At 37.7% G+C, this 24,810-nt stretch overlaps 1 protein-coding gene across 1 annotated transcript in view; it reads left to right on the top strand.

Moving 5' to 3' along the window:
• ENPEP (glutamyl aminopeptidase) overlaps positions 1 to 24,810 on the top strand; it is a 94,162-nt gene that overhangs the window by 28,320 nt on the left and 41,032 nt on the right. The window contains exons 4-8 of the mRNA XM_037001187.2: positions 328 to 448; positions 3,295 to 3,449; positions 3,882 to 3,995; positions 19,053 to 19,187; positions 20,983 to 21,048. Of these exons, the coding sequence (XP_036857082.1) occupies positions 328 to 448; positions 3,295 to 3,449; positions 3,882 to 3,995; positions 19,053 to 19,187; positions 20,983 to 21,048 (591 nt within the window). The remainder of the gene's footprint in view (positions 1 to 327; positions 449 to 3,294; positions 3,450 to 3,881; positions 3,996 to 19,052; positions 19,188 to 20,982; positions 21,049 to 24,810) is intronic.

Raw genomic sequence — 24,810 nt, 5'->3', positions numbered from 1 at the left:
GGATAGATAGGTAGATAGATACATAGATTTTAAGAAGACAATGTATGTTCTAAATAGAAAAACATAGTAACATTTGAAAAATATGTTGGACAGTATCCTGGCCATTGTGTCTTACATTATTTCTAGTCATTGAAACCATGCAGTGAGTTATGCAGTACTCTTTCCCTTTACACACGAAGTGATTTGTCTCAAGACAATACAGAACTGGGATTCAAATTAGGCTCACCTGGACCAAAGCCCACCTTATTTCCATTGTGTCATGGATTACAGTTTTTATGTTTAATCAAATGAATAGTTTTCACTGAATTTTTATGTTTTGTTTAATAGCTCACTATATATGTCCAGCCAGAGCAAAAGCACACAGCTGAATATGCTGCAAACATAACAAAAAGTGTGTTTGATTATTTTGAAGAATATTTTGGTATGGATTATGCTCTTCCTAAATTAGGTAAGAACTATTTTTTGTTTTCTTATTTTTAATATTGCCTTTATTTTTACCTGTTAACTCACTTCCTCCAATTCCAGGATACTTTGTTAATAGCTATCCCTCAGTCTTTTTGTTATATCTCTACAATGTATCTAATACTTACGAGATGCTAAAAGAGCCATTTTGGATTCTTCCAAGAAAAACCACTATACCCTATTCTTCCCTGATAAATGTATGGTCTCTTATTTCCAAATCAAGATTAAAGCATGTGTACAAAACTGCCGACACTGATAATGATGGATCCAGAAAGAACAACCCGGATCAGTTGATTTCAAAATCAGTACCCATCCCAATAACTTACACTGGCCTCCCTACCACAACTGAGCTGGGGAAAAAGAGATATAAATGACGCTGTCAGAGTCCCATGGGTATCCAATCTTTCCATTGTTATACAAAATGAATTCTACATACTTCAGCAGTTAAAATGAATCACTGGTGCTCCTTAATATTAATGTGCTCCATAAATATATTTTTCTAGTATGGGGGACATGTTTTCTTTCTAAAATCAAAATGGGACAAAATCAAAATGGGATGGGTATGGCACTTCCATCAAAGCAAAAAATGCTTTATTAGTAAGCTTGGGTGATATTACAACTAAATGTAACACCCATATAGATGTCTGTAGGGATGAAATAAAGACAACAAGAGAATAGACCAACCAACAGTTGACTTCTCTAATCCTATTTTTGCACTTACTTTGATAAATTATCAATGCAAAGCAACTGGAATGTCCAACTCTCTACATGGGAATGGCTGTGGATCTGAGTAAGTTTGTAGATGCCCCATTTTCTCTTCAGGGGCAACAGCTCTGTTTTTTTTTCATTATTTAGCAGCTATTAGAGAAGGAGACAGGAAAAGAAACAACTTTTCATCAAAATCAGAATAACAGGCCTAACTTTGGGAACAAGCCTGCATCATCACTCAACTGGACTGACCTAGACCGAGTCAGTGAAATGGAACATTTATCACCTCAATTTTTAATGTGAAACTTTCGGGGAAGTTTCAGAGAAGGGAACTATAGGAACCAAGGGCAGGCCACCCCAAGGTGTGCCACTGTGACATGCAGATTATTTTGAGCTGCAACCCATCAAGGCCTGAAAGACTCAGAAAGAAACTTTGATTTCCGACACCACAACTGCCTAAAAAGAACTTAGACGGAGGAGTGCTCCAGGAGGAGAGCTCTCACCACAGCAGCTGCACTATAATGTGAACTAGGTGGGGTGGACAGGGAGGGAGGCGGCTGCAGTCTCTTAAAATTCCTCTCTCTATATATACACATACCTTGTTCTCCCTGTCTTCAGAACCCATGGCTATGGCATCCCCGTATATGCATAATGAAACTTTGGTCTTTCCCTCCTGTTAAAAAAAAGAAGAGAAGAATATTTAATAGAATGTTAAGCACATTACTTTAAAAGGCATTTTTCTCTTTACATCACTTGTTCTCCCTAGGATGACCTGGAAAGTGGGAATCTTACAATTTACTTTCTCTCCTATCCTCCTCTTTCTCCCTCCCTCTCCCTTACTCCTTCTTCTGCTTCATATTTTTATATACATGTTCAATCTTCTTAGAATTCACTTTATTTTAAACATACCTTACAATTAACTTCTGCAGTTATTATACCTACCAAAATGAAATGCACTGAAGTTAATTAATTATAATGTCAATACTCATCAAAGACATGACATTAACAAAAATTTCCTTTTGTTCAAGGATGAGGTGCAAATTACTCCATAACATTATGGAAAATATTGGCCCTTGTGGGGAATCATTCCCCCACCCTTTAAGTGGTATTCTTATGACAAAGTAAACAAACCTCAAAGTGAAGATAAGAGGGAAAAAAAATTTTTGCTGTAATTTTGACTTCTACTGAAAATATATCCATTTTCATTCTTTCATAAAAAGCTTTAAGAATCTTCATTTTAACCAAAAGAAAGGACCTTTTCTTATATGTTAGATGAGAATTTAATTTACTTTCATTTATGTCCTTATTTAAATTTCCTGTAATAATAAAGAAATTACATTGTTATAGTTCATTAACTGGAGAAGCTGTATTCTGTCTACTGATCAAGCTGAACATTATCTGTTTTGGGATTTAACATAAAACTGATCAATACTGTCTCTTCTTGTCATATATTATGTCTACGATGAGAGGCCCCAGCAAAAATAAAGAATAGAAAGTCCTGATAAATCCAGCATTTTAGTCTTGGAAGAGACTTTAGAGAGAATATAATCAAGTCAATGTTGATTCAATTTATTTAATACATACAAGTGGACAGCAAGCTATTCAATTAGTAGGGAATGAGGTTGTCCCTTAATTGTACAGAATTGGGGAAAAAGTGGTATTTTATATTATCTAATATTCTGAATCCTTGGAGAGAAATATATTTTCTGTGCATTTGGAGGCTCTGTACTTCTAAGTCCTCATTTGAAAACTTCACTCTCTTTTTCCCCAAAGCTTATTGCCCAAAACATGTACTCTGTGTTACCAAAGTGAGTATCTTGAGAAAAATAAAAGTAATAAAAATGAGGTACAGAGAGAAACAAAAGACATAAAATTACAGAGGACTTGAAAAGAACATTGCTATTAGTATCTTACACATTGATATCTGGAACCGACAGGAAAAGTTCCATGGAAATTTTGAGTGCATCAAGACAGAAAAGTTTACACAAATAGATTATTGTCTCACTCTAGGAAATGACTTTTAGACTCTTAAAAAACATTCATCCAAAGAACTTACTTTGGTAAGACATGTTCTGAACAAATGGAAAGAATGCATTTCTTACTAGACTCTTTCTTTTTCCATAGATAAAATCGCTATTCCAGATTTTGGCACTGGGGCTATGGAGAACTGGGGACTCATCACTTACAGAGAAACAAACCTGCTTTATGACTCTCAGGAGTCAGCCTCATCAAACCAACAGAGGGTGGCCAGTGTGGTTGCCCATGAACTTGTGCATCAGGTACAGAATCTTACTACCAAATTAGCATGCCTTTAAAAGTAGCTTGAGACCACAGGAATAATAGAAATAATAACTTAGCAAATAAAAAATACCAAGCAGAAAAATACTGCTTTCAAGTCTTTCTTAGTGCTGATAAACATTTTATTGTAAAAAAACTTTTAAGACACATTGTTTTGCCTAAACACACAGGAGGCCTTCCTATAACTTTACATGTTCCCAGTAATACCTAAATAAAGGTAATAAACTAAAGAGAATTTAAGATCACTTAAAAATCAGGAGAAATAAAGCAGGAAATAAATGCTGAGGACAATGACTGCCATTTCTGTGTCAAGTGACAAAATTTACATGGACAAGTAAATGTACTGAGATTTTCTAGGCCTCCCTACTACAGGCATAAGAATTTAACTATCTCTTTATTGTTTATAATTTCAGTGGTTTGGAAATATTGTGACCATGGAATGGTGGGAAGACTTGTGGCTAAATGAGGGATTTGCTTCCTTCTTTGAGTTCCTAGGAGTAAACCATGCAGAAAAAGAGTGGCAAATGGTAAGCCCTAAATATATAAACTCCAAATCTTCATTTCCCTCATACAGAGAAGATTGAGTCCTAGGACTAGGACAGTGGTTCTGACTCAGAGGCCAAGTGCAGTGGTAGGCTGAGAATTCCACTATGTGTACGGGGAGGAAACAGCTGGCTCCACTGAATTACACCTTGTTTAGAGTCTATGCCCAGGCCTTAGAAGGCAACTGAGCACCACAATCTGAGGATATCTTTGATACAGTCACTCAAGAACATGTGTCAAGCCAGGAAAAAAATAGCTAGTTTAGACAGTGCCAACTCTGTGTTTAATAAAGTATATGTACAGTGCTAGCCCTTTAAAGAATGTTAAAGCCTAATTTGGTAAATGAATTACCTTATATAGGTTGCTGAAATAGTGCAGAAAGAGGCATAAACTTAGTAGTTAGACTCCTGTTCAAATCCTGGACAAATCATTTCTTAAATGCATTCCAGGGAACATGATCTTGAGCTCATATTCTCTCAGTCAGGGCTCTCTCCTCTATGAAGAGAAATGTAGCTCTCTATCTTGTAAACCTAAACATTCCCCAAATGTGTGTGTAATTACTGTTACCCTACCATGTGTGGTCTGAAAGGACCTGGAGGGCAAGGAATAGAGGCTTCTATGAACTCCACATATATTTGTTTCCAGAAGGTTAGATCTGTTTTTATTTATATTTAGATGATGTAAATATATTCTTACCTGTTTGTATATATGAAAGTGCAGGTGTGTAGATGCATGAAAAGTAGACTTAGAGGTTGTGTATCATATTGACTGCTGCCCTCTACTGGAAAGAATAAAAAGGCAACACTGAATGCTAAAGCCTTTGCAGTTTTCATAACTTACTTTAAAAAGTGAAAAAGTTTATTTGCAACTATTGCTTCTTTAAAACTTTAATGTTGAAAAACATGGAACGACTGACATTTGGGGCCAGATAATTCTGATGGGGGTTTGACAATTGCGAGGGGCTGTCTTGGGTAATGTAGGATATTTAGGTGCCAGTAAGTAACTCTCCCACCCAAGTTGAGACACCAAACATGTCTCCACATAATTCCAGATGTCTCCTGGAAGACAGAGTTTACCCTATTTGAGAACCACACATATATGTTGAGAGTTTCTAATTATATAATTTATTAAAATTAAACCATATAGGTGAAAAATTTTATGCTTTATTTTCTATATGCCCTTGTTATATCAAGATGTGAGAAATTATAACACTTCTAAGTTCTTTTATATATTATATATTCAATAGTTTAAAATTCCAATTTCAGTGTTTCAAAAATACTAATTAAATTCTGGAAATATTTAGTATGCAGTTCTTAAATGTAGTTTAATCACATGGTCCAATTCATTCATTCATTCTTCTTTTCTTTTCCCATTCATTCTTCATTCAGTGAACACAGTGTCCAAAAACTAAATAAAACACATTTCTTGCCCTTAAGATGTTCCCAGTTTAGGGTCTGGTAGTTGGAAGGGACAAATAAAGAATGATACATTGTAAGAGAGCTCAGTAAGTGCCACAATAGTGGCACCTCATTGCAAGGTGAAAAGTCTGACGCCAAGGAAGGTAATATAACTCCATTCCTGGCAAACTGGCACAGACAACACTAGAGAAAAATTTCCTCACACTGAGAACAAGATCCTTTCATTTTAGTGTGCAGGTGTACAGAAGTTAAAATCCAAGTCAAAATTACCTTGACTGGGGGGGAAGAGCCAAGATGGCGGTGTGAGTAGGGCACCAGAAATCTCCTCCCAAAACCATATATATTTTTGAAAATAAAACAAATACAACTATTCCTAAAAGAGAGACCAGTGGATACGGTACAACAGCCAGGCTACATCTATGCCTGAGAGAACTCAGCACTTCACGAAGGGGTAAGATACAAGCCACGGCCAGGTGGGACCCGAGTGCCCTCCCCACCCCAGCTCCCAGCGGGAGGAAAGGAGTCGGAGTGGGGAGGATGAGGGAGCCCAGGACTGCTAAATAACCAGCCCTAGTAATCCATACCGGGAGCACAGACACATATTGCATGGTGTGCTGGATATTAGAGAAACAGAAAAGTTAAATCTGTGAGCAGGTCCCTGTGGCTGGCTCCCCTGGGACAAAAGAAAAGCGAATGCTTTTTGAAACCCTTAAAGGGACAGGGGCCTCACAGCTGATGGAAGCATCCCAGCACACTCAACCCAGCAGGCTGGGAATTCTGAGGAAATTTGGGTGACCCGGCCCCTTGGGTGGCAATGCAACCCTGAAGCCTCTCATGGTGATAGGCAGCTTGCCAGTTGTTCCCCCGACTTGCACGGCCCCGACACAGTGGCCGAACAGCAGGAGAGCAGCCATGCGTGCCTGCAGCAGCTGAACAACCTGAGAGTGGCTGCACGGGCCCACCGCAGGAGAGCAGCCGAAGAGCGGCCATGTAGGCCCGCCACAGCAGAGCAGCCAGAGAGTGGCCATGCCCACAGCAACTGCCCAGAGTTTCCTCCTGGAAGGCAGCCTCCTGGGCCAGACCCAGAGGCCACTGCTGGTGTGCACCTGCCTGGTGCAGGCAGAGGAAACTGGGGTAAGGTGCGAAGGGGCACCGTTCTCACAGGAGAACACACCTGGCATGCCTGCCACTCCCCGTGGGGCTCTGGGCTGCCCTGACAGCAACCCCACACACGGCAGCTTAGGGGATTAATCCGGAGGCTGCTCCAGGTGTGTGGGTAACCAACACAGGCAGTGGAGAAGGTCAAGGCAACCAACAAGCAGGAAAGGACTTTGTTCTCCCAGCTGACACATGTGCTACCTGCCTACAGCTACCTCTATCACCATGAAAAGGCAGAAGAATTTGGTCCAGTCCAGAATTACCCAGACAAGCCCTGAGAGAGGGCCTGGGGAGATAGATTTAACCAATCTTCCTAAAAAGAATTCAAAATAAAGGTCATAACTATGCTGATGGACCTGCAGAGAAATATACAAGAACTAAAGGATAAGTTAGGAGGGAGAATAAAGAAATTAAATAATCTCGGGAAGAACTTAAGAGCAGACTGGATGAGGTGCAAGAGGCCATTAATGGAATAGAAATCAGAGAACAGGAACACAGAGAAAGCTGATGCAGAGAGAGATAAAAGGATCTCCAGGAATGAAGCAATATTAATAGAACTGTGTGACCAATCCAAACAGAACAATATCTGCATTACAGGGGTACCAGAAGAAGACTAGAGAGAGAAAGGGACAGAAAGTGTCTTTGAAGAAATAATTGCTGAAAACTTCCCCAAACTGGGGGAGGAAATAGTTTCTCAGACCATGGAAGCCCACAGAACTCCCAAAACAAGGGACCCAAGGAGCACAACACCAAGACACATAATAATTAAAATGGCAAAGATCAAAGACAAGGACAGAGTATTAAAGGCAGCCAGAGAGAGACAAAAGGTCACCTACAAAGGAAAACCCATCAGGCTTTCATCAGACTTCTCAACAGAAACCTTACAGCCATGATATATTTAATGCAATGAAACAGAAGGGCCTTGAACCAAGAATACTGTATCCAGCACAATTGCCATTTAAATATGAAGGAGAGATTAAACAATTCCCAGACAAGCAAAAGTTGAGGAAATTTGCCTCCCACAAACCACCTCTACAGGATATTTTAAAGGGACTGCTCTAGGTGGAAGCACTTCGAAGGCTAAATAGATGTCAACAGAGAAAATAAAATCACAACAAAGAAAGCAAACCAACCAAATACGAAATAAAGGAAAAACATAAAAACAACTACTCACAAAAGCAGTCAAAGGAAACACAAAAGAACACAGAATAAAATACCTAACATATAAAAAATGGAGGAGGAGGAATAAGAAAGGAGAGAAATAAAGAATCATCAGACTGTGCTTATAATAGCTTAATAAGCGAGTTAAGTTAGACAGTTAGATAGTAAAGAAGCTACCCTTGAACCTTTGGTAACCACAAATCTAAAGCCTGAAATGGCAAAAAGTACATATCTCTCAATAATCACCCTAAATGTAAATGGACTGAATGCACTAATCAAAAGACACAGAGTAATAGAATGGATAAAAAAGCAAGACCTATCTATATGCTGCTTACAAGAGACTCACCTCAAACCCAAAGAAATACATAGACCAAAAGTCAAGGGATGGAAAAAAGATATTTCATGCAAACAACAGGGAAAAAAAAGCAGGTGTAGCAGTACTAGTATCAGACAAAATAGACTTCAGAACAAAGAAGGTAACAAGAGATAAAGAAGGACATTAAATAATGATAAAGGGCTCAGTCCAACAAGAGGATAGAACCATTATAAATATATATGCATCCAATACAGGAGCACCAACATATGTGAAACAAATACTAATAGAATTAAAGGAGGAAATAGAATGCAATGTGTTCATTCGAGGAGACTTCAACACACCACTCACTCCAAAGGACAGACCCACCAGACAGAAAATAAGTAAGGGCACGGAGGCACTGAACAACACGCTAGAACAGATGGACCTAACAGACATCAACAGATTTCTACACCCAAAAGCAGCAGGATACACATTCTTCTCAAGGGCACATGGAACATTTTCCAGAATAGACCACATTACTAGACCACAAAAAGAGCCTCAGTAAATTCAAAAAGACTGAAATTCTACCAACCAACTTCTCAGACCATAAAGCCATTAAACTAGAAATAAATTGTACAAAGAAAACAAAAAAGCTCACAAACATATGGAGGCTTGACAACACGCTTCTAAATAATCAATGGATCAATGACCAAATTAAAACAGAGATCAAGCAAGGTATGGAGACAAATGATGACAGCATAAAGCCCCAACTTCTGTGGGACACAGTAAAGGCAGTTCTAAGAGGAAAGTATATAGCAATCCAGGCCTATTTAAAGTAAGAAGAACAATCCCAAATGAATAGTCAAAAGTCACAATTATTGAAACTGGAAAAAGAAGAACAAATGAGGCCCAAAATCAGCAGAAGGAGGGACATAATAGAGATCAGAGAAGAAATAAATAAAATTGACAATAATAAAACAATAGAAAAAATCAATGAAACCAAGAGTTGGTTCTTTGAAAAAATAAACAAAATAGGTAAGCCCCTAGTCAGACTTATTAGGAGTAAAAGAGAATCTACACACATCAACAGAACGAGAAATGAGAAAGGAAAAATCACGATGAACCCCATGGAAATACAAAAAATTATTAGAGAATACTATGAAAATCTATATGCCAACAAGCTGGAAAACCTAGAAGAAATGGACAACTTCCTAGAAAAATCAACCTTCCAAGACTGACCAAGGAAGAATCAGAAAATCTAAACAGACCATTTACCAGCAAAGATATTGAAGCAGTAATCAAGAAACTACCCAAGAACAAAACCCCTGGTCCGGATGGATTCACCACTGAATTTTATTAGACACACAGAGAAGACATAATACTCATTCTCCTTAAAGTTTTCCAAAACTAGAAGAGGAGAGAATACTTCCAAATTCATTCTATGAAGTCAGCATCACTCTAATACCAAAACCAGGCAAAGTTCCCACAAAAAAAGAAAATTACAGACCAATATCCCTGATGAACATAGATACAAAAATACTCAACAAAATATTAGCAAACTGAATTCAAAAATACATCAAGAAGACCATAAACCATGATCAAGTGGGATTCATTTCAGGGATGTAAGGATGGGACAACATTCAAAAATCCATCAACATCATCCACCACATCAACAAAAAGAAGGACAAAAACCACACGAACATCTCCATAGATGCTGAAAAAGCATTCAACAAAATTCAACATCCATTCATGAAAAAAACTCTCAACAAAATGGGTATACAGGGCAAGTACCTCAACATAATAAAGGCCATATACAACAAACCCACAGCCAATATCATACTGAACAGTGAGATGCTGAAAGCTTTTCCTCTAAGATTGGAAACAAGACAGGGATGACTACTCTTCCCACTGTTACTCAACATAGTCCCGGAGGTCCTGCCACAGCAATTAGACAAAACAAAGAAATACAAGACATCCAGATTGGGAAAAGAATTCAAACTGTCACTATTTGCAGATGACATGATATTGTACATAAAATACCCTAAACACTCCAGTCCAAAACTACTACAACTAATATCTGAATTCAGCAAAGTTGCACAACACAAAACGAATACACAGAAATCTGTGGTTTTCCTATGCACTAATGATGAACTAGCAAAAAGAGAAATCAGGAAAACAATTCCATTCACAATTGCATCAAAAAGAACAAAATAACAAGGATTAAAACTAACCAAGGAAGTGAAAGACCTATACCCTGAAAACTACAAGATGCTCTTAAGAGAAATTAAAGAGGACACTAACAAATGGAAACTCATCCCATGCTCTTGGCTAGGAAGAATTAATATTGTCAAAATGGTCATCCTGCCTGAAGCAATCTACAGATTCAATGCAATGCCTATCAAAATACCAACAGCATTCTTCAACAAAATGGAACAAATAATTCAAAAATTCATATGGAACCACAAAAGACCACGAATAGCTAAAGCGATCCTGAGAAGGAAGAATAAAGCAGGGAGATCTCACTACCCAACTTCAAGCTCTACTACAAAGACACAGTAATCAAGACAATTTGGTACTGGCACAAGAACAGACCCACAGACCAGCGGAACAGAATAGAGAGTCCAGATATTAACCCAAACATGTATGGTCAATTAATATATGATAAAGGAGCCATGGACATACTAATGGGGAAATGACAGCTTCTTCAACAGCTGTTGTTGGCAAAATGGGACAACTACATGTAAGAGAATGAAACTGGATCACTGTCTAACCCCAAACACAAAAGTAAATTCGAAATGGATCAAAGACCTGAATGTAAGTCATGAAACCATAAAATTCTAAGACAAAAACATAGGCAAAAATCTCTTGGACATAAACATGAGTGACTTCTTCATGAACATATCTCCCCAGGCAAGGGAAACAAAAGCAAAAATGAACAAGTGGGGCTACATTGAACTGAAAAGCTTCTGTACAGCAAAGTACACCACCAATAGCACAAAAATGTGTCCTACAGTATGGGAGAATATATTCATAAATGACATATCCGATAAAGGGTTGACATCCAAAATATATAAAGAGCTCACACACCCTAACAAACAGAAAGCAAATAATCCAATCAAAAAATGGTCAGAGCAGCTGAAGAGACAGTTCTCCAAAGAAGAAATTCAGATGGCCAACAGACACATGAAATGATGCTCCGCATCACTAGTCATCAGAGAAATGCAAATTAAAACCACAATGAGATATCACCTCACACCAGTAAGGATTGCCATCATTGAAAAGACAAACAGCAATAAATGTTGGCAAGAATGTGGAGAAAGGGGAATCCTCCTACACTGCTGGTGAGAATGTAAACTAGTTCAACCATTGTGGAAAGCAGTATGAAGGTTCCTCAAAAATCTCAAAATAGAAATACCATTTGACCCAGGAATTCCACTTCTAGGAATTTACGCTAAGTATGCAGCAGCTCAGTTTGAACAAGACATATGCACCCCTATGTTTATCACAGCACCATTCACAATAGCCAAGAAATGGAAGCAACCTAAGTGTCCATCAGGAGATGAATGGATAAAGAAGCGGTGGTACATATACACAATGGAATATTATTCAGCTATAAGAAGTAAACAAATCCTATCATTTGCAACAACATGAATGGAGCTAGAGGGTATTATGCTCAGTGAAATAAGCCAGGTGGAGAAAGACAAGTATCAAATGATTTCACTCATCTGTGGAGTATAAGAACAGAGAAAAAACTGAAGGAGCATTGGATTAAAGATGGCGGCCTGAGAGGAGAGACAGAGGCTTCCTCCTAAAACTGGATACAATTAGAAAATATAGTTGGCACAACTAATCCTGAGAGAGCAACAGGAAAGAGGATGGCGCCAGACTGCACACACCTGGAGAAAAGAGCAGACCTCAGTGAATGGGGTAATATACCAGAGCTGTGGCTCTGCAGGACCTGAGCCCCTCCCCGACCCCAGCTCACTGGTGGGAGGAAGACAAACAGAGCAGGGAGGGAGTGGAAGGCTTGGGACTGCTGAATACCTAGCTCTGGAGATCTGCACTGGGAGCACAAACCTACATTTCATGGCGTTTTCTTCATACTCTTCTGATTATGGGGTTGGAAAACTGGGACAGGTGGAGTTCCTGGGGAGACTGGGATTCCACCTGCTTGTGAAAAGCATGGATCCATATCTGGCTACTCTGGGACAAAAACAAACCTGTGTGACGGGCCCACTGGCTCAGGCAGTGGAGACAGGCACAGCAGCTGGAGGCAGGGAACAGCTCCTTCCTACCCCCAGTACTGCTCCCCTGAAACCCCCGACATTGCTTAAGGGCCTTAGCAGCTCCAGAGACTACAGTATCTGGACAGTAGAGGGTGCCATATACAAACATGAAACACCAAAGGAACCTTGTCCAGAGTACAATTATTAATACAACTCCCAAGAAAGATTTAAATGATAGGGACCTCGTGACTCTTCCTGAAAGGGAGTTCAAAATAAAAATCATCAGCATTCTAATGGAGGTATGGAAAGACATCCAAGAATGCAGGAATGAATTCAGGTCAGAGATCCAATTGTTGAAGAGCACAATGGAGGATATTAAAAGCAGGTTGGATACGGTGGAGGAGACAATAAATGAAATAGAAACTAGAGAAGAGGAATACAAAGAAGCTGAGGCACAGAGAGAAAAAAGGATCTCTAAGAATGAAAGAATATTGAGAGAAACGTGTGACCAATCCAAGCAGAACAATATTCACATTATAGGGATACTAGAAGAAGAAGAAGAGAGAGAAAGGGATAGAAAGTGTCTTTGAGGAGGTAGTTGCTGAAAACTTCCCCAATCTGGGGAAGGACATAGTCTCTCAGGCCATGGAGATCCACAGATCTCCCAACATAAGGGACCCAAGGAAGACAACACCAAGACACATAGTAATTAAAATGGGAAAGATCAAGGATAAGGACAGACTGCTAAAAGCAGCCAGTGGCAGAAATAAGATCACATACAAAGGAAAGCCCATCAGGCTAACATCAGACTTCTCAGCGGAAGCGTTACAGGCCAGAAGGGAGTAGCGTGATGTATGTAATGCCATGAAGCACAAGGGCCTGGAAGCAAGATTGCTTTATCTGGCAAGATTATCATTTAAATTTGAAGGAGGGATTAAACAATTTCCAGATAAGCAAAAGCTGAGAGAATTTACCTCCCACAAACCATCTCTACAGTCTATTTTGCAGGGACTGCTATAGATGGAAGTGTTCCTAAGGTTGAATTGCTGTCACCAGAGGTAATAAAACCACAGTAAAGAAAGTAGAACAGCTAATTACGAAGCAAATGCAAAATGGAATTATCCCCAAAGTCAATCAAGGGATAGACAAAAAGTACAGAATTTGATACCTAATATATAAAGAATGAAGGAGGAGAAATAGAAAAGAACCTTTAGACTGTGTTTGTAACAGCATACTAAGTGAGTTAAGTTAGACTCTTAGATAGAAAGGAAAGTAACCTGAAACCTTTGGTAACCACAAATCTAAAGCCTGAAATGGCAATAAGTACATATCTCTCAATAATCACCCTAAATGTAAATGGAATGAATGCACCAATCAAAAGACATAAAGTGACTGAATGAATAAAAAAACAAGACACATATATAGGCTGCTTACAGGTGACTCACCTTAAACCCAAAGACATGCACAGACTAAAAGTCAAGGGATGGAAAAAGATATTTCATGCAAACAATAGGGAGAAAAAAGCAGGTGTTGCAGTACTAGTATCAGACAAAATAGACTTCAAAACAAAGAAAGTAACAAGAGATAAAGAAGGACATTACATAATGATAAAGGGCTCAGTCCAACAAGAGGATATAACCATTCTGAATATATGTGCACCCAACACAGAGCACTAGCATATGTGAAACAAATACTAGCAGAACTAAAGGAGGATATAGATTGCAATGCATTCATTTTAGGAGACTTCAACACACCATTCACTCCAAAGGACAGATCCACCAGACAGAAAATAAGTAAGGACACAGAGGCACTGAACAACACACTAGAACAGATGGACCTAATAGACATCTATAGAACTCTACATCCAAAAGCAACAGGATACACACTCTTCTCAAGTGCACATGGAACATTATCCAGAATAGACCACATACTAGGCTGCAAAAAGAACCACAGTAAATTCCAAAAGATTGAAATCCTACCAACCAACTTTTCAGACCGCAGAGGTATAAAACTAGAAATAAATTGCACAAAGAAAGCAAAAAGGCTCACAAACACATGGAGGCTTAACAACATGCTCCTAAATAGTCAATGGATCAACAACCAAATTAAAATGGAGATCCAGCAATATATGGAAATAAATGACAACAACAACAGAAAGCCCCAACTTCTGTGGGATACAGCGAAAGCAGTCTTAAGAGGAAAGTATATAGCAATCCAGCCATATTTAAAGAAGGAAGAACAAACCCAAATGAATAGCCTAACATCACAATTATCAAAATTGGAAAAAGAAGAAAAATGAGGCCTAAAGTCAGCAGAAGGAGGGACATAATAAAGATCAGAGAAGAAATAAATAAAATTGGTAAGAAAAACAATAGAAAAAATCAATGAAACCAAGAGCTTGTTCTTTGAGAAAATAAACAAAATAGATAAGCCTCAAGCCAGACTTATTAAGAGAAAAAGAGAATCAACACACATCAACAGAATCAGAAACGAGAAAGGAAACATCATGACGGACTCAACAGAAATACAAAGAATTATTAGAGACTACTATGAAAACCTATATGCTAAGAAGCTGGAAAACCTAGAAGAAATGGACAACTTCCTAGAAAAATACAACCTTCCAAGAATGACCAAAGAATAAACACAAAATCTAAACAAACCAATTACCAGAAAGAAATTGAAGTGGTAATCAAAACACTACCCAAGAACAAAACCCCTGGGCCAGATGTATTTACTTTGGAGTTTTATCAGACATACAGAGAAGATATAATACCCATTCTCCTTAAAGTTTACCAAAAAATAGAAGAGGAGGGAATACTCCCAAACTCATTCTATGAAGCCAACATCACCTAATACCAAAACCAGACAAAGACCCCACCAAAAAAGAAAATTACAGACCAATATCCCTGATGAATGTAGATTCAAAAATAGTCAACAAAACATTAGCAAATCGAATTAAAAAATACATCAAAAGGATCATACACCATGACCAAGTGGGATTCATCCCAGGGATGCAGGGATGGTACAACATCTGAAAATCCATCAACATGATCCACCACATCAACAAAAAGAAGGACAAAAAACCACACGATTGTCTCCATAGATGCTGAAAAAGCATTTGACAAAATTCAACATCCATTCATGGTAAAAACTCTCAACAAAATAGGTATAGAGGGCAAGTACCTCAACATAATAAAGGCCATATATGATAAACCCACATCCAACATCATACTGAACAGCGAGAAGCTGAAAGCTTTACCTCTGAGATCGGGAACAACACAGGGATGCCCACTCTCTGCACTGTTATTCAACATAGTACTGGAGGTCCTAGCCACGGCAATTAGACAAAACAAAGAAATACAAGGAATCCAGATTGGTAAAGAAGAAGTTAAACTGTCACTATTTGCAGATGACATGATACTGTACATAAAAATCCCTAAAGACTCCACTCCAAAACTACTAGAACTGATATTGGAATACAGCAAAGTTGCAGGATACAAAATTAACACACAGAAATCTGTTGCTTTCCTATACACTAACAATGAACTAATAGCAATGGAAATCAGGAAAACAATTCCATTCACAATTGCATCAAAAAGAATAAAGTACCTAGGAATAAACCTTACCAAGGACGTGAAAGACCTATACCCTGAAAACTATAAGACACTCTTAAGAGAAATTAAAGAGGACACTAACAAATGGAAACTCATCCCATGCTCTTGGCTAGGAAGAATTAGTATCGTCAAAATGACCATCCTGTCCAAAACAATATACAGATTTGATGCAATCCCTATCAAATTACCAACATCATTCTTCAACAAACTGGAACAAATAGTTCAAAAATTCATATGGAAACACCAAAGACCCCAAATAGCCAAAGCAATCCTGAGAAGGAAGAATAAAGTTGGGGGGATCTCGCTCCCCAACTTCAAGCTCTACTACAAAGACACAGTAATCAAGACAGTTTGGTACTGGCACAAGAACAGAGCCACAGACCAGTGGAACAGAATAGAGACCCCAGATATTAACCCAAACGTTTATGGTTAATTAATATATGATATAGGTGCCATGGACATACAATGGGGAAATGACAGTCTCTTCAACAGATGATGCTGGCAAAATTGGACAGCTACATGTAAGAGAATGAAACTGGATTACTGTCTAACCCCATACACAAAAGTAAATTCTAAATGGATCAAAGACCTGAACGTAAGTCATGAAACCATAAAACTCTTAGAATAAAACATAGGCAAAAATCTCTTGGACACAAACATGAGTGAGTTCTTCATGAACATGTCTCCCCAGGCAAGGGAAACAAAAGCAAAAATGAACAAGTGGGACTATATCAGGCTGAAAAGCTTCTGTACAGCAAAGGACACCATCAATAGAACAAAAAGGTACCCTATGGTATGCAAGAATATATTCATAAATGACAGATCTGATAAAGGGTTGCCATCCAAAATATATAAAGAGCTCATGCACCTCAACAAACAAAAAGGAAATAATCCAATTAAAGAATGGGCAGAGGAGCTGAGCAGACAGTTCTCCAAACAAGAAATTCAGATGGCCAACAGGCACATGAAAAGATGCTCCACATCGCTTGTCATCAGAGAAATGCAAATTAAAACCACAATGAGATATCACCTCACACCAGTAAGGATCACCACCATCCAAAAGACAAACAACAACAAATGTTGGCAAGGTTGCGGAGAATGGGGAACCCTCCTACACTGCTGGTGGGAATGCAAATTAGTTCAACCATTGTGGAAAGCAGTATGGAGGTTTCTCAAAAAGCTCAAAATAGATATACCATTTGACCTAGGAATTCCACTTCTAGGAATTTACCCTAAGTATGCAGCACTCCAGTTTTAAAAAGACAGATGCACCCCTGTTTATCGCAGCACTATTTATAATAGCGAAGAAATGGAAGCAACCTAAGTGTCCATCAGTAGATGAATTGATAAAGAAGAGGTGGTACATATACACAATGGAATATTATTCAGGCATAAGAAGAAAACAGATCCTACCATTTGCAACAACATGGATGGAGCTAGAGGATATTATGCTCAGTGAAATGAGCCAGGCAGAGAAAGACAAGTCCCAGATGATTTCACTCATATGTGGAGATTAAGAACAAAGAAAAACTGAAGGAACAAAACAGCAGCAGAATCACAGAACCCAAGAATGGACTAACAGTTACCAAAGGGAAAGGGACTGGGGAGGATGGGTGGGAAGGGAAGGATAAGGGCAGGGAAAAAGAAAGGGGGCCTTATGATTAGCATGTATAATGTGGGAGGGGAATAGGGAGGGATGTGCAACACAGAGAAGACAAATAGTGAGTCTACAGCATCTTACTATGCTGATGGACAGTAACTGTAATGGGGTTTGTGGGGGGGGGACTTGGTGAAGGGGGAGTCTAATAACCATAATATTCTTCATGTAATTGTAGATTAATGATAATAAAATAAATTTTTAAAAAAACTGAAGGAGCAAAACAGCAGAAGACTCACAGAGCCCAAGAATGGACTAACAGTTCCCAAAGGGAAAGGGACTGGGGAGGATGGGTGCAAAGCGAGGGGTAAGGGGGGGAAAAAAGAAAGGGGGCATTATGATTAGCATGTATAATGTGGGGAGCGGCACAGGGAGGGATGTACAACACAAAGAAGACAAGTAGTGATTCTACAACATCTTACTACGCTGATGGACAATGACTGTAATGGGGTGTGTGTGGGGGAACTTGGTGATGGTGGGAGTCTAGTAAACATAATGTTCCTCATGTAATTGTAGATTAATTATACTAAAATAAAAATAATAAAATAAAACTTAAAAAAAAATTACCTTGACTGGCAGTCATCACCTGACAACAGTACCTTGTCTATTATAAATGGCAGTTACAAAACTGAAAAGTATAAACTAATATAGTATGTTCCTCTTTTGCAACTATTTTTAATTAAGATCAGTAAAGCCTTTGGGTTCTTTTATTATTAGTGGTTTAACAGAGATTTCAGTATCTAAGTGGTTAAGAATCAAAATAATAATAGCAGCTAATGTATTAGGTTTCCCTCTGCACCAGGTACCATGCCAAATGCTTACCATGCATTATCTCATTGAATCCTCTAACAATTCCAAAAAGTAGATGCCATCATTATCCCTATTTAATGGGCAAGGGAAGTTGCTTAAACTTAGCTATCTAGAAAGTAGAAAAACTGGACTTTGAACCAAGGAAGTTTGAACCACTCTACTTTGCTGAGAAAACATATGATTGGCTTGAGAAGATGATTAATAGGACTAAAATGAAAGCTAGTGTTTTCCTGTATTAATTACAAGTCCTACAAATTCTAATAATTAGTTGACTCCCCACAGAAAATCTCTGAATATGAAGTTTTGGCAAATGAGCATTCATCCTCACTTCACCTAATATTGAGACCAAATCTATAAGGGGATATCCTCATTTCTATTGCACAGATATGGAAACAGGGCTTGAACAGTTTGGTACATGTCTGGAAGTTACACAGAACTAGCATTAAGAGAATTCGCAGATTCTTGCGTCTTGTTGGCCTGTCATAGAGGGGAGAAGTCAGAGGAATTCTAAATAGGAGTTGGGAATGGGATCAGTATAGATCAATCTGTGCAAATTATGATTGACTTGAACACCTATTGGTTGTTTTAAATAATTTGGGTCATTTATATTTATTTTCCCACAATTTGTATTATACAAATGATATTTTGAAATATGAACCAGTATAAAGGAAGTGCTATCTTTGGTTCCTTCTGTCATTTCAGCATGACCAGATGTTACTTGAAGACGTATTACCTGTACAAGAGGATGATTCTTTGATGTCATCGCACCCAATTGTTGTCACAGTAACAACTCCTGCTGAAATAACATCTGTTTTTGACGGAATATCCTATAGCAAGGTAGGAAAACACAACATTGTGTTGAAACATCTCCCTGTTTAATGACTTTTCTTTTAGTAAATACCTAAACATGGTAAGAATGGTTGGACCATGCTAACGGGCTTTGGGAAACAGTGCAGAACTTATGCTGAATGTTGTACAAGTCAATAGTTTATACTCTTCATTCCAACTGACCGATGCTGTCTACTGTCAGGATTTTTAATTAGACTTTAAAAAATCTGTCTTTTTCAGTTTTGTTTATAACAGCTCTCATTCTGATAACTAACACTTAAAGCATCAAATTTTAAATTATTTTATTTTTTAAAAGACAGTAAATCTTTTTCTGTCATGTGCTTAATGAGAAATGCCATATATGTGGTCACCTTTTCTAGTAGGATCTTTTAGACTTCCAATAAGCATTTCGGCCCAACTCAGTTTGAAGGTATTATTTTTTTCCATTTTTACATAAGATTTAAAGATGACTTTGTTAGTGTGCTGCAGATGGGGCATTCCCATCTGCTAAAATTTCATGAGGTTGCTTTAAATTTATAGTGACCCAAGTTTTATAGTCATTTTCTCCCACATCTCCTATGCCTTCTCTAAACATATTCCTTACCTGTATACAACATAATTTAGTTATTTTCCACTTCAGCCTCTCATGGTTTACTCACTATGTTATATTGCTCAAAAGCCACTGCAAACTAACACATCTTGTTATTCTGGGTGATACCTAATGTTTTATTTAAGACAAAATACTATAATTATTAAAATGAATACTAGATAAAACTCGTTTGAGTGAAAAAAAAGCCTTTTATACATCAGTATTTCAAACTCATAGCATCATATATTTTGGCTTTATCATATTCTATGGCATCTTTCCAGGATTCTTTCATTCCTTTTGCTTTCATATTCTCAATGATTCTTTTTATCTTTCTGTTAAACTGAAAAATGTAAACCCACTTATGGTATATTCTAATTACTCACATGAAGACATTTATATTTTTCAAATCAGTTTCTTCCTGAGTCATGGATACACCACAGATTTAAGATACTAGGTCAGAAATAAATAAATATTTCTAAGTCTTTGCCTTCTATTAGGTACAAAAATAATTTATACTTAATAAATTACAGTAAAAATTGCTAACAAGTGCGGGAGCCAACGTTTTTCTGGTCAATTACTTGAAAATTTATTTAAAAATTTATAAATAGTGAATTTTAATATTAATCTTATAACATGTGACAAGAAAGGAGAGAAAAGTATGTACCAGATTCTTCAAACTTAATAAAATCAGATGAGATAAACAACTTCTGAAGAGAAAGATTTTATCCTTAAATTTTGTAGCTATCTATTTAAGCTATTTGTCAGACAGTTCCTAAACTACTTCCCTCTGTTAAATATATTTTTCCAAGTATTAAAATATATTTATGTAGCCAGAATTCAATCCTGAAATTACTTTCCTTATTCATCAAAAAAGCATGATTTTTCTAAATTTTTTGTTTCTTTTTCATTAGGCAAGCCCCATCTGCTGGTTCATTTGGTGAAGTGCAATAATTATTTGGAATGCAAGCCACTGAAAGGACTGCTATTTTATCACTTTCTCTCTACCTTTTAATTATTATAGAAGCATATATGAAGGGGTGTGCCAAGTGGTATATTTATCCTAAAACCACAGAGCTATGACCATGTAGTTTAGTGGAATCATTAAAGAAATAATCTCCCAAATATGCTCATGAAATACTAGTCACAATAGTGATGCTCATATTTGTTTCTTACATACCCTTTACTAGTTTGGCTTGTCATTTTTTTCCTTCTTAGGGAGCTTCCCTTCTGAGAATGCTTGAAGACTGGATAACACCAGATAAATTTCAGAAAGGATGTCAGGTATGACTTAGTACTTTTAATTGCATTAAAAGTAAACTACCCTAATATGTGACTGACAAATGTGAAGATACGTGATTAATTAAGGACAATTCCCTTTTTACTTTTACTTTCTTTACTCAGGGATGGATAACAGAGCAAAACATAAAAAGGTGATTTCACATCCAGTTAAGTGCCTACACTGTATCTGTAATTACAGTTAGCAGAAGTTCCATGGAGAAGTTAAGATTGCTTAGTTATTTTTGATACCCTTTCACATGTATATTAGGTCAGGCTGCCATACCAAAATACCACAGACTGGGTGCCTTAACAATGGAATTGTATTTCCTGACAGTTCTGGAGGCTGAGGAGTCCAAGACCAAGGTGTGGGGAGAATTCAGCTTCTGGTGAGGGCCCTCCTCCTGGCTTTCCAGACGGCAGCCTTGTCACTGTGCCCTCATGTGGCTGAAGGACAGTTCCCATGTGTCTCTTCTTCTAAGGACACTGATACCATCATGAGGGCCCCACACTCACGACCTCACCATCCCCAGGGCCTCATCTCCAAATACCATCATACTGGGGAATAGGGATTTACTATATGAATTTGGGGGGAACACAATTCAGTCCATAGCAAAATGATTGAAAAATTTAAATCTATCTATAAAGGTCTTCACTTACAGTTTGTAAGAGGAAATTTTCCTTATTACTGGATTTGAAATGGTTAATATAAACATTCTTCTTATAATAGAGTCAATGATTCCTTTTGGTAACAGAAATGACAATACATTTTCTAAAGCATTTCCCACTTCCCACTTATTCTTATTACTCCAGTGGTTTGTTTCAGTTTTGTTCCTCTAGCAGACCCTAAGCCAATTCTCTCAGGGTTTTATAATATCAACATTGCCACAAGGCGTCCCTATAACTGTGCAGTCTGCAAGTTGGCCCCTCTGCAGCCTACAGATGGAATTGTCTTCCTTCTCTTTCCCTCCCATCTGCATCGTATGTGGTATCTCAGGTAGTAAGGCAGGGCAGTGCTGATGGTTCCATAAAGTAGAGAACAGGTCAAAGCAGTGCCCTGTTAGCTTTCCCAGAGTCTCAGTTCTTTGGATATGAGTCCTCAAGACAATGCCTACCCACCATTCTTCTAGCTCACATTACTGCCAAGTCTTCTTCTGTGGCATTTAGCACTCTCTATGTTACTCCAAAAGGAAATGGTCCCCTTCTACCCAAGATAGAAATTCCTGGGTGAATATTAAAGTAAGAAATAAGACCAGGGTTTAGGAAATATTCAGCAAGTACATCAGTACATTTTATTCCTTCTGTCCATTAATAAAATGTCCTGTACATATTAGGTAGAAAGGAAGAAGCTGTGTGCTTGTTTTTATGTGTACATTAGAACATTCTGCAACTTCCATCAGCTTCAAATTCAAATTTCATAGTATCTCCCTCACTGTCATTCCCTCTGGTGAAGAACTGTCTTCACTATCTGCATAAACTCCAGTTTCTAGTAGCATGCATTACATATGTTAAGCAATCTAAAAAGTACTTCTTGAATCAATGAATGAGTCAATGCTCTTTAAAAAATAATACAGATACAGAAATAAAGACATTTCCTTTAGCCCAGTAAGTAAAATCAATTGTAAACCCAGTCCTGTCTAAAACCAGTATTTCTCAAGTTAAAACTGTCTTAACTGTCACTGTAGATGGTGCTAGAAACTGAACCAGAATGAATAGATATTAATTTTTCATAGCATTATTGTGCTATGGAATGAATTTACAAAAAATCAGTGAAATACTTTTTCCCTTCAATCTTCAAAAACTAGCTAATATCTGAAAATGACCAATATATGGCACATTCAATAAGCTCCCAAGCCAATTAGAACATCCCTTCACATAGTTCAAGTATCTGAACAGTATCCATCCTTGAGTTGCCATACTATGACTATTGCCCCTAAATTCCACCGTCTATGTCGTTGTTAAGTTCTTTCCATTGTAGACACAGTTGACCCTTGAACAACATGGGGGTTAAGAGTACCGAACTCCTGCACAATTGAAAATCCACACATAACTTTACGAATAGCTGGCTATTAACTGGAAGCCTTATCGATAACATGAATAGTTGATTAATACATATTTCGTACTTTATATATATTACATACAGTATTCTTACAATAAAGGTAGAGAAAAGAAGATGTTTTCTCAAATTTTCACAAATCTTCACAGTTTTCCAACATATTTATTGAAAAAAGCCTTGTATATAAGTAGACCAATGCAGTTTAAAATGTATTGTTCAAGGATCGGGTTTACTTTCTGTCAAAAGTGACTCTTTAGCCAGCCTGATGGGGTGCTAAATCTGGGGATGCCAGCTGCCTGTTCTCTTTCATGTGCATCACATTCCCCCAAACCCAATCTCAGAGAGCAAAGAGGTACAGAGTGAAGGGAAATAAGAGCAAAACTATCAGCTGGAAAAACTTTAAGACTGTTCTTATACATAATAAACATTACAGATAATGGGGCATTTATAACACTACATGGCCATGAAATAGAAGTGGAGGAATACATTCATCCTTCCTTTTTCTCCTAGTATCAGTGGCATCCCTGATAAGATAGGAATGCATCAGCTGGAAAATGTCCTTTCTCTTCCTGGGATACTAGTACGAGAAATACTGTTCCTTTCTTTTTGTTCTCACTGATACCAACTCATGAGGCACTATTTTGGGGGGACATAGGTCATCATGGAATTCTAACTAGAATGACCACATTGTGATTTTTCAAGGTGAAGAATGAAATTTCTTAACATATAATATTTAGAAGCACTAATCTAGACAAAATAAAATTAGTAATTTTGATATATTGTTTACATAAATGTCCATTTAGCTTCTAGTTCAGGAGAGACAAGATACTTAAAAATGGTAACAACAGTGACAAAAACTGGTCCAGCATTCAGAATTTTCTTCATGGTAATCTCAGGAGAATCTCTTCTACCTCTCACCAGGTGCCAGTTATCTTTACCCTCAAATGTGTGGAGTTGTATTAAATAACATTTAAGGTCCCTTCTAGTTCCAAGACTGCATGTTTCTAAGTGCATGGCATTTTGACTGCACAAATAAACTCCTCTAAATTAATTTTAAGAAGCTACTGTTTATCAGAAATTGTTATTAGCAGGTAGCAAGGGTTATAATTATTACTAGTCCAAGTATCCAATTATTTTATTAGAATGAAGATTTGTGCAAAGCTCTAGAATACCCAAAACTGATACAGAGTATGTGCCTTTTATTTCTTCTCCCTTCCTCTGCCTGCCATCCAGCGGCAGTGCTGAGCAGTAAACTATCAAAAGAACAGATATGATGGCAGCGTTCCAAACTGGCCTCAACCCTCCACCAAGCTTCTTGAAGCAGTCCTGTAAATATTTTTTTATCTCTGTATGCCTGAAAAGACCGATGAATTTTGAAGATAGTGTGACTTAGGTACAGCACCTCCTGAAAATTATAGCGGAACTTATAGTGGAAATAATATGTGCCAAGTCAACCACTGGTTATTTTCTTTGAAGGCACACAGAACACTTAAGAAGGTTCTATTTCTATAGAAGGCTTCCACATTTTAAACAAGACAATCGTAGAGCAACGAAGAAGTGAATACAGCAGGAACTTTGGAAGGTTTCCTGGAGAACCACAAGTGGTGCCCAATTATAAGATTAGGAGAAGACTGGAGATTTTCTGTAGAGATTTATCACATTCTATCTGAAAACTCATATATAGAGAGATTTTGTGAACAGAATTGCCAAAA

Source organism: Manis javanica, chromosome 5 (genome assembly GCF_040802235.1).
Source record: "Manis javanica isolate MJ-LG chromosome 5, MJ_LKY, whole genome shotgun sequence".
Taxonomy (NCBI): Eukaryota; Metazoa; Chordata; class Mammalia; order Pholidota; family Manidae; genus Manis; species Manis javanica.
The sequence above is the reverse complement of the archived record's forward strand: the minus strand, read 5'-3'. Positions and strand labels throughout refer to the sequence as shown.